Here is a 12,247-nt window from a genome sequence, read left to right on the forward strand (position 1 = left end):
GTCTGGGTATTGGCTATGTCTCAGAAGAGTACAGCATGATGCTTGAGACTGTGGCATTGTAGATACGGGCTTTTGTAAGGCGACTAATTTGCGGTTTGTGCAAGACTGCTCTCAGGAGCCATCCAAATACAGAGTTTGTCTTGGCTGATTTGGCTGATATTTTGGTGTCAAGTGTGCCATTTGATGATATAATTGATCCAAGATAGGTGAACTGCCTTACCACGTCAACAGCTTGGCCATTGATCACAACAGTTAAGGGTGATACTGATGCGGTCTTTTTTATGGGCATGCTATTCGTTTTCTTCCAGTTGATTTGCAGCCCAACTGTGGAGGTAGTGGAAGAGAGCGTCTCCAGTACAGACTTAAGTTGGTCGAGATTTTTGCTAAGGACGGCTACATTGTCGGCAAAGTCAACATAAAACAAAGTCCTCCCGGCATAACTTATGATGTGTCTCATTCAAAATGTGGTCGATGACACAGTTAAACAGCTCAGGTGCAGCAGCGCATCCTTGCCGTACACCATTTTTGATGGGGAAGGGAGATGAAGCTTCCCATTAACAAAGACGGTGCTTTCTGTGCTGCTGTATAGTTCTATAAAGAGGCTGAACATCTTGGTTGGTAGGCCCGCAGCTTTCAGGATTAGCCAAATAGACTGCCTCTCAACATTGTCAAAGGCAGAACGAAAGTCAATGAAAGGTATGTAAGCTTTCTTTTTGAATTCCAGTGTCTTCTCAACAATCTGTCTGACCGTATGAATCTGTTCAGTTGTTGATCTTCCTGGCATGAATCCGGCTTGTTGGGGGCAGCGCAAAGCATGTAAGGAACTTATTGAACGTTTAAACAGGAGCATTGCAAACAGCTTTCCAGGAACAAAGAGTAGTGTGATACCACGGTAGCTGCTGCAATCCGTCTTGCTGCCCATGCGCTTAAACTCAGGTATGATGATTCCTTTCTTCCAGTCTGACGGTATAGCTTCAGTGCGCCTGATTACGCTGAACACTATCTGCAGCCAAAGTATCATTGCAGGGCCTCCCGTAGTAAGTATCTCTGAAGCGATGCCACAGGAGCCAGCTGCTTTATTGTTTTTAAGTTTCCTCACTCCCAATTTAATCTCCTCAGGAGAAAATTCGGTGCCGTCAGGGGCAGGGGTACCTTCTGCAGCTGCAGCAACAAGTCCTGGGTCAACGCCGTCGGGCGGATCTGAGTTTAGCAGCTTATTAAAGTGTTTCTCCCAGAGACCAACAAATTGAGAATGATCGTATATAGTTTCTCCATTCACTGCTTTCAGGCTTGTCGACGTCATGACAAGTTAGCCAGTCAGCTCGCGTAGGATCTTGAAAGTTGCACCTATGTCTTTCTTTTGGGCAGCTTGCTCAAGCTCAGCGGCTTTACCCGCAATAAAGTCTTTCTTGTCCCTGTGGAGCAAGGAGCTGTGTAGTTTGTTGAGCTGTCTGTAGAGTGTCATATCTCCTCGTAATATCGCTCGCCGCGTCTGCTCAATTATTTCAAACGTCTGGTTGCTAATCCACTCTTTTTTCTTTCGCGGCTTCGAGCCCACAACTGACTCGCTATCTGAACACAGCTGGAGAGCCTCGAAGCGGTTAGAGACTTCAACCATATACCGCTTACAAACCGAGGGATCTTGCTTCAGTCAAGAGGTATCTAACTTCTTGGTGGATAAGAAGTTGCTCTTATTGACCCTCAGCCGGAGTTTCATCCTTGCACAGACGAGACGATAGTTGGCACTGCCAAGCTCGGCACCTTTGTATGAGCGGCAGTTCTGGACAGACGAAAGCCAGCTTCGTCGAACAATGATGTAGTCAGACATCTTTTTGGTCCCGCCATCATTGCTGTACCATGTGTACTTTGCAATGTCTTTTCTCACAAACCAGGTATTTGTGACTGCTAGAGCATTGGTGATGCAGCAACTGAGCAGCCGCTCACTATTATCATTCAGAACTTCAACTGTCCCATGTCCAACAGCAGCTTCATATAGACTAGAGCTGTTAGCTTCAATAGCGTTAAAACCTCCTAGGACTAGGAGGTAGTCGTGTGGAGCTACGGATGAGAGCTCGGAGAGTACCGCATAAAAGTCTTTCTTATCTTTATCTTGGGCCTCGTTTGTGGTGTCATAGTAGAGAAGAATAGTTAACGTTACGTGCATGCCGTCGATTCACACTCTCAATAGACGTGGTGAGATAAGCGTAAATGACAATAAGGCTTTCCGAGCGAAATTGTTGAGAACAAGTCCAACTCCCCCTCTTCTTTGGGGTCCACCAGACCAAAGCAGTGTCCGTCTTTCTGCAATATCTTCTTCGCCGCTTCCGGTAAGGTGCGTTTCTGTTATTCCTGCGATCGTCACTTTGTATCTTCTTAGTTCTTTTGCTAAAACAAGCTTAGAACCAGGCTGGTTCACCGTCAGGACACTCCAGGTGGCGACATTAATGCTACCTTGGTCAACGATGTTCAAAGGGGTGCGTCCTTGGGCAGGCATGGGTCCAATAGGGATAGTAGGTTGGCCATCCGAGGCTGTATATTCAGGTCCCTTCGGAGCAAGTAATTTCAGGAGGAGGGTTGCTAGCCCAACCGTCCCTAGGTGCAATTAGTTCTCCGGTGGCTCGACGGATATCAAGAGTCACGTGAAGTCAGCCCTGCATGCGCCATGAATGCATGGGAGCAGACTTCGGACGATAACATATATATAATATATATATTTATATGTTACCGTGAATGTCCGAAATCTGGTTAATGTCGACATTTACCGATGAATGTCCGAAATACCTTTTCGGACATTCACCACAAAAGAATATATATATATATATATATATATATATATATATATATATATATATATATATATATATATATATATATATATATATATATATATATATATATATATATATATATATATATATATATATATATATATATATATATATATATATATATATATATATATATATATATATATATATATATATATATATATATATATATATATATATATATATATATATATATATATATATATATATATATATATATATATATATATATATATATATATATATATATATATATATATATATATATATATATATATATATATATATATATATATATATATATATATATATATATATATATATATATATATATATATATATATATATATATATATATATATATATATATATATATATATATATATATATATATATATATATATATATATATATATATATATATATATATATATATATATATATATATATATATATATCTATATATATATATATATATATATATATATATATATATATATATATATATATATATATATATATATATATATATATATATATATATATATATATATATATATATATATATATATATATATATATATATATATATATATATATATATATATATGTGTGTATATATATATATATATATATATATATATATATGTGTGTGTGTGTATATATATATATATATATATATATATATATATATATATATATATATATATATATATATATATATATATATATATAATACAAGAGAATGCTTATCAACGTGTAGAACTTTCACATTTTACAGTAGACAACAATCCCACGTGAGCAAGTGAAAATAAGGTTTCTCTTAATTGGTTGAGTGTAGTTTACTCATCCAAAAGGAAAATTAGAACGTGTGTTGAAGTATTTCGTGAATGATGCTGAAGTTTAGGAGTCTTTCAATTACTTTTTATTGTAAGTTATAAATGCTATGCATATTTTGAAAATGTGAAAAATTCTGTGAAGTTTTTTTCTCTCAATAGTTGTAAAGAGGTTGGTTTGTTAAAAATCAGTCTTTCTTAATCAAAGTAAAGAAGAATTGATTCTTTCTAAGAACCAATCTTTCTATTCTAAAGTTGAAACTTTTAACTGGTGGAAAGTGCCCAAATGATTTCTAGGGTTATAACTCCCTTACTACCTCCCACCTCCACAAATTATCCGCCGCAGCTCTGCAAGGCAACTTGTGTTTTCCTGTAAATGCAGACTCAAAGAATCCAAGAACATAAAGGCTCATTTATCCAGGGATTTCCAAAGATAATCAGAAAAGAAGCTGTCAAAGTTTAAAATGCTACTTCACGTAGTATCTAATATTTTTTAAAATTGCTTATCGAATTTTGGTTTCTGCAAGTTGTTTCTTTTGTTTAATCTTTTCATGTTTTTTTTTCATTTTTAGCAGTATTTTCCAAGGTTACGATTATATTCATTAGCATTCAATGACTATTCTTTGGTCTTAAATTTTAGCTCAAGAATGTCCGCATTTAAGAATTGGTGTGGATCGCGTCACTCTTCGGAAAAATTTAAAGCAAGGGCCTGTTTTTGGAGTTTGCTCCGGGTGTAAAAGTGTAGATTCAGTTCCACCCGATGATGAGGAAGAATTGCAAAAAGAGAATATAGATCAGAAAGATTGTGATGAAGCTGATAAGGTCTGTTTCTAGTTTTAATTGCATTTTATATAACCCTGTGTGGTTGTATTTTAAGACTAGATTTGTTGAAAGACTTGCTAGAGATTTAAGTTCATTCAACCTTCTCCAAAATGCTTGATATTGGCTTTGATGAACAATTTTTATACTCTGAGTGTGAAAGCTCTAGGAATTTAAATTCTCCCCCCCCCCCTCTTTTTTTTATTTCCGCATATGCCATGTTATCGTTCATGGTATGTCCAGAATTAAAGAAGAATGTGAAATTAGCTACAATGATGAGTTAAGAATGTGAGAATGTGAAAGAATGTGAAATTAGCTACAATGATGAGTTAAGCCATGTAAGGCTCAAAATGGGAAAACATATTTCTGAGTTATGCAAAATGTTTATGCAAATGCGAACTGTTCAAACTATTCCAACTGTTTATGCAGAATAATTTTTAAATTTTGAAGTCCTAATAATATGTTGTTTCTTAAGCAAAATGTCGTAATGGTAGTTTTTGCTGGTACTTTGGGTAAATTCTCTGAATTCTCTCTCAAAAAGTTCTAAAAAAACTTACCCCTTTGATTCCCTATCTAAAAGATAACTTTTTTACTACATTAAAAAAAAAATATTTGTTTGCAACACAATTTCTTGGCTGAAGAAACGAATGTCTATCGTTGATCCATAACAGAGGCGGATTCATCTACGTTAAGATATCTTTTGTTTTTTTATTGAACAACGTGAAATCTGGGGTCACTATACTGTGAAGCAGCATGCGCACCACATAGTATAACTAGTTTATATAGAAACATATCTATTATGCTTCAACGAATTATTTTTTTCAAACTGTAAAAAAGTTCTGGTATATAATACAAAATGAACGTTTAGACTTTATTGTAGTGCAATGAAGCAACTTTTTCTTCGTTGCTAAAGAATAATCTTAGAAAACCTCAAAAGCAAAAATTGCCAAAGATAGTGGAGAATTACAGGTGATAAAGGAGATTTACTGTTAAGTTCAGATAGCGTTAACTCAGGCTTTTTAAATATGCATTTCTCAATCGATTTTTCGACTGTTGAATTTTTTCAAGCGTTGTTTATGCTTTCATTAACTTCTTTCCTCAACCCTTTTTTGTGGGGATTAAAAATTACGAGCTTATTAAGCCTCTTCATAAACCTGTATAATGAAGACAGTATTTCTCATTAAAACAAACTTGTGGATGAACAGTTATTGTAGCTTCTCCAACTACTCTTGATGCCTCCTAGAAATGCTGATATTTTTAAGGTTTTCTTTGTATACTCTTAAATGTTCCATATGTTTTTTTTTTTTATTTTATATTTTTCTTTCCCTGTCCTCGAAATCAATTCCGGAAAATGTGAAGTGTAGATTCTATGTTATATATGCTTGCTTAAAATTTTATTTTTACTTTATTTTAGGGTCATTTGAATTTTTTTAGTATTATCATCATCTTTTATTATTTGTTATTTTAATAGTGCTATTTTTTTAATACTGTGGTTTAATATCTTGGTTTGATATTATCGTTTAAAATGTAATGTGAAAAAAATACCGTGTTTTCTTTTTTGGATGAGACGAGGGCTCCCATTCCCTAGATTCAATGAATATATAAGAAAATGGTTTCTCAGGCATTATGTGCGCAATTTTTACAAAGTAAGAAATTACTCTGATTGCGATAATTTCTTAAACCACATTGACGTGCCGTAATATCAAAAAGAAAGGATTAAAAATGGTTGTCGTTTCGTTTGGCCTTAAAAGCCCCATTTTTGTCCATTTCTTCTTTGCATTATTCTGAATTCGTTTTTTTTCTTTCAATTTTGTCTTCTGGGACTTGAGCTTCAGCTTGCGACTTTCAGATTTAAAGATTAAAAAAAAAAAAAAAAAGATTAAACCAGAATTTCGAAAAAGACCGTTTCATCTTAACTGATTTTCATAATTCGCAACTACACGACAAGGTAATATCAGGTTTTCACGAAATCAAAACTGGAAAAAAAACTCAGGAGGGTAGCCCTTGTTTGCAAATAACGAGATTTCGGTTTTACCTCTTAAGTGCGTATTTTCAACCTTTTTATTGTGCTATTTATATGCCAAGGTTGCCAACATTTCTTGCAGGATATTGCTTCTGTGGAAAAAATCATTGAGAAATCAGTTTGGATGTGTATGAACTGTGGGTATCAAGGATGCGGAAAATCACATGAGCAGCATGCCTATCAGCATTATAAGCAGCCAAGGTGAGAATTGATTTTGTCGTCTATAATGTCAGTGGTCTGATAGGGACAACAGGGCTTATTAAAAAACACATTGTGCTTCTATCCCACTTTCTAGGGCTATAATGACAGAACCGTTGAGACAGCTAGAACATGTTTCGTGGATGAAAGATGACAGATGTCCAAAAATCCTCCTGTTCAGCCAGCCATCTAGGGCCAAACGGAAAGCAGATCGTCAACAAATGGGCTGGGAGGAGGTTGTAAAAAAGGATTTAAAGGAAATTAGAGCTTCTTGAGAGGGGGTAAAGATGGATCCTTTGAATGATTTGGAATGAAGGAGGGGTGTGCACAGCTGCCTATGCCTCATGTGGCTTAGTGCTGCAAGTACATAATATATGTATCCGGTATATATATATATATATATATATATATATATATATATATATATATATATATATATATATATATATATATATATATATATATATATATATATAAATATATATATATACGTATATGCATATTAAACTGACAATGCACATTCATTTGTATTTTTTCAGGATACTGCTGAGATGCCTTATTAGGAATTAGCATTAACACAGTACATTTTGATTTAATCTTAAGGCCACATTCAGTTTTTAAACATAATGGGCAAATGGGAGGGTGGGTATGGGAGGGTGATGAGTTGCCCTCCAATCACTTTCAACTATTAAAAAGGGCACTAGCCCTTTCTATTTTCAATCGTATGAGCCCTTACCAAAGTTTCTACGACAACTCCTTCGATACGAAATGCCCTGGTCTAAAAAAAAGAAAAAAAAAATGCATTGTACCCACATCGCTCTTTACTATAAAAATGTCATGCCTTCCAATCATTTTTGACTATTAAAAATGGCACTAGCCCTTTGAATTTCCGATCGAATGAGCCCTTCTTTATTTTCTACGACAACACTTTCTATAAAACACTTTATATGCCCCCGGGGCATAAATTACAACCCTTGCTCTGAGGGCTGTGATGGGGTTGTTATCCTCATAGACCTAATTTCCCGAACTTTCAACTACGTTGAACAAAATGGCTATCTCAAAATTTTGATTGGAAGTGGTTGGGGAAAAGGTGGGCGTGAGAGGGGCATTAGTTGCCTCCAATCACTTTCAACTATTAAAAAAAGGCACTAGCCAATGCCTAAAATTAAAAGCCTAAAATTAGTTTTGTCCATTGGAAATTTGGCTCCACATTGGATAATCTTGGAATGCTCGAACGCATTAACACTTTCTTTGAACCTACTTGCTATAGGCCAAATCACTTTTACCCAGAGCAAAGTAAAAACACCCATATGTTTGTTTATTCATTAAAATGTAGTATAATTTAACTAGGGTAGTATCCAGGATTTTTAATTCTGGGGGGGGGGTACAAAAAAACTTCAAAAAACGCATTGATTATATTCATTTTTGTTATGTTTTTACGACTTGGATAAACTTTTTGGTGGGGAGATTCCAAACCCCTAACCCCCCAGGATACGGCCTTGAATTTGACACCTATTTGGCTCTTTGCTGCTTGTTTTCCCATTTGGAGAGCAGACATGCAAAGTATTCTAAGGGACTGTGTTTATTAAGCACATGTAATAAAATAAAAATCTAAGAACATTCTTTGCTTTATTTTTTATGCTATTTACGAAAATATCAAATATAGCAGTTTAAAAGGCATGCATGAAACTGGCTTTGAAATTTATTTCAAATTTCAGAGAAAATATCTGTCGGCTTCATTTTTTTCCCTAACAAATATTCATCTCTTTTTCTTTTACAAACAAATACAAAGACCGACAAGATCTCTCAAGTACTTAGCAAAAGCAAACTAAAAATTTTTAGCGTGGGAGAGATAGGAAGTTTGTTTCGGCAGCCGTGCTCCCTTCAAAATAAAAATGTTATAAACTTTATTTGTATAGACCTGCTTTTTATTTGTATAAAAATTCAATTCTGTTCGTCAAATTTGGCAAAACCTATTCGTTATGCCTGTAAGTTTCTGAATTTTTCAACAATGTCTACTAAAAAATCTGTCTAACAACGTGGTTAGATTATAAATGTATAAATTATAGTTAGATTATAGTGTACACAAGAGTTTCTTGCCTAGCCTCCCTCCTCTCGTGCGGGTCATCAGCCCCTGCTTTCGGACGCCACTCCTAGATTTAAATTTTTACCGATTCCTCTTCACTAAGAAATGAAGATGCACGACGTTCTATTCTTTTGAAATAAGGCGATCTATTGTGAAAGAGTGCTGTGTCAAAGATTACTTTGTATTTGCTAAATGGAAACTGATGAGTCGAGTTGGAGTAATACGAAACACTGTCCACATTTTCAATTTTTTTCCCACCTGCTCCACTTCCCCCTTTCATAATAAGCCTTTGTTATATAACTGTCAGATGTTATGTTTCTCCTCTGTGCTGTAGGCTACCATACTGTTGTTTATTGTGTTTACTTTGTAAAATGAAAACATTTGCGCAATTATGAAACACATGAATGTTTTTAATAGAACAGAACAATTTTTTTCTATGTCAAGCTGCTTTGAAAAGGTTGGGCCTTGTTCATTTGAGTTCGCTTCAAATAATAACGTTCCCTGTTTGGAAACTTTCGAAAGATTATTAATAAATAAAACACTTACAGGTACCAAATGGCTAAATATGCTGCATCCTAAAATGGTTTCATCAAAGAACTAGTAACACTTTAGCGTAAAGAGTGTGGGTGTCAGCCCTCATCAACTATGGAATGATTTGTGTTCGTTTCAAGTTTTAATGCCGCTCTTTGCTTTCATTTGATAAATTAAAGGGGATAATATTTGTTAATTTTGGCGTTATAGGACCTTCTAATATCCTACAGCTCCCTTCCCAATGTCAATGTTTCAAAGATTTTCCCGCTATTTACTAAATTTTTCACTTATTTTGATTTTGTGTTATTTCTATTCACTCTTTCCCTAATAATTACCTCCCCCTGAAAAGAACTGCTATTTTCAAATTTTTGATTGTCTGTTGCTGGCCACTTTGCAGAAGAGCCGTTTTAACCTTTTGAAATACTGATGTAACATAGAATAGAAAATAAAAGTACAATTCTTGGTTATCAGCATACATATCGTGGACTTATTGTGGCTTTTAAATCGATTCCAAAGCAGATTTTCACAATATTAGACCTTAGATCTTCCTATGGCGCTTAGTGTATCAAACAGTTCGTGGGAACGAACTGTAAGTAAGGAATGACCCGGCTCAATAGTAACCGAAACTCTAAAAAACGGAGTTTTAGTACCAATAAAACATCAAAAGAATCAGATTTTTATGCTGATTTCAAAAATATAAGTTTCATCAAGTTTTAGTCATACCCATCAAAAGTTACGTGGCTGAAAAAATTTGCCTTAATATTCGAAAAAAGGGGGAAAGAAACCCTAATTGTCACAGAACTTTAATGAAAATCACGCCATCAGTTTCAGCGTATCAGAGAACCCTACGATAGAAGTTTCAAGATAGAATATCGTGAGAGGGCTCATTCTAACGGAAATTAAAAGTTCTAGTGCCCTTTCTAAGTTACCAAAAAATTTGAGGGCAACTTGGCCCCCTCCCACGCTCATTTTTTTCCTGAAGTCACCCAATCAAAATTATGAGATAGCCATTTTGTTCAGCATAGTCGAAAATCTAATAAATATGTCTTTGAGGATGACTTAATCCCCCACAGTTCCCAGGGGAAGGGCTGAAAGTTTCGAACTTGATTATTGGGAAGTATACAGACGTTTACAGGAGGGATTTTTTTCTGGTGGGGGGGGGGGGTCGGAGGAGGATCTTTCCATGGAGGATGTTTACTTCAGGGAAGGGACATTTCTATGAAGGGCGTGCCGGATTGTCCAGTATTATTCAAAAAACGATCAGAAATTAAATAAAAAAAACAAGTTTTTTCAACTGGAATTAAGGAGCTACATTAAAACTTAAAACGAACACATTACGAAACATTATTATATATATGAGAGGGCTCGCCCCCTAGTCAATACCGTGCTCTTTACGTTAAAGTTTTTTTAGTACTTTCAAAAGAGCTATCTATTCTAATTAACCGGCCTTTGTGATTCAGGGGTTTTTGATTCGAACAAAGTTTGAACTTTAGCGTGAAGACCAAGATATTGTCTAAGGAGTGAACCTTCTCATCTGCGTAATAATTTATGTTCGTTTTAAGTTTTAATGTTGCTCCTTACTTTCAGTTGAAAAAACTTGTTTTTTTATATATGTTTAATCCAGGAGGAGTCGCCCGTCGTCTCTCATTGATGCGAGATGAGGGGCCCATCTTGAGGTGTTCAAGTATAGTGGTGTAACCGTGGTGTACTTAGGATAGGGAAAATTCATTTAATATAACAAATAGACTGCTAAACTGAATTCTAGCTTTTAAAGAAAATGAAAAGACTTTCTTGGAATGCGGTGTACCCCCCCCCCCATCCTGACCAGGTTTTCATGAGTTTTAACGTCTTTTCTTTAAAATTGTCTTTGGGGAAGGAACAATGCCGTATCTAGGGGGTTAACCCCCCCCCCCCTCTCCCACCCCCCAAAAAATGCTGACTCGCACAAAAGTAACAAAAAATACATGTAAACAAATTTTTGCAACATAAACCTTGATAATCATTAATCTATTGCACTAAATGGGTCATGCATAGTGCAATTTTTAATTGTTAAACAGGAAACAAATTTTGCATGGATACGGAAACTTTGATAATCATTAATATATTGCAATTGGTCATACGTTAGGTAGTTTATAATTTTTAAATAGGTCATCATGGTACACACTGTCTATCTATTCAATCAGTTGAGTTTCTGACTTTGTTAAGTGAAAAGTGATTAGAAAAATGCAAAGGAAATGTGATATATTGTCGTTTTTTGCACCCAGGAGAATAAGGTCAGATATTTTTGCTAATAAAGTTGGGTCATCTGCTGACGGTTCATCTGACCCTGTAGGCTTAAATACTATTGAAATGGTTTCCAATTCCTCTGAACTTGACTCACGTTCCAGTCCACTCGATGCAGTCAGGTCACAGCGCATTATTCCACAGTCTTCTTCATCTCCAAACAGGATTGGGTGGTTTTTACACAAATTGTCGTCACTCGACGCAGTGTCCAAACTTTGTCTGCTAAAGAGCCTGTGGGCTCTAGACATATGACCCGTTTTCATATATCTTGGAAACGAAAGTTGAAGTATCAGTTTGGATGACTGATTCGTTTCAGCTGGTTGTTCTATTCTCCTTATGATTCCTTATGATTATTCTCCTTTTGCCGATTTTGTCTTATTTTTTAGCCCGAAACAGCAGGTAAAGACAACCGCTAGCGCTTCTGTTGCGGAAAAAATGGAGGATAATAGCGTCAACCAGAAAGACACAGCAAGGGTAGTGCAGATTCAGGAAAACTGTCAAAACGGAGGTCGATTGTAGAAATAATAATATTTTGTGAATGGTGACAAAAGTTTGGTAAAACCATCTTTTTTCAGCAACAAATGCCAAATATGTTTCTCCAATTATTCAGAATTGTCTGATTGCCGCTTGCGGAGAAATTCTT

At 35.3% G+C, this 12,247-nt stretch overlaps 1 protein-coding gene across 1 annotated transcript in view; it reads left to right on the plus strand.

Annotated features, from left to right (window-relative positions):
* Positions 1–12,247, plus strand: part of Usp16-45 (ubiquitin specific protease 16/45) — an 81,182-nt gene that overhangs the window by 16,076 nt on the left and 52,859 nt on the right. The window contains exons 2-3 of the mRNA XM_089086354.1: positions 4,305–4,486; positions 6,589–6,707. Of these exons, the coding sequence (XP_088942480.1) occupies positions 4,305–4,486; positions 6,589–6,707 (301 nt within the window). The remainder of the gene's footprint in view (positions 1–4,304; positions 4,487–6,588; positions 6,708–12,247) is intronic.

The sequence above is a fragment of the Artemia sp. Qi Xiang Cuo genome, chromosome 1, assembly GCF_049724085.1.
Source record: "Artemia sp. Qi Xiang Cuo chromosome 1, ASM4972408v1, whole genome shotgun sequence".
Classification (NCBI taxonomy): Eukaryota; Metazoa; Arthropoda; class Branchiopoda; order Anostraca; family Artemiidae; genus Artemia; species Artemia sp. Qi Xiang Cuo.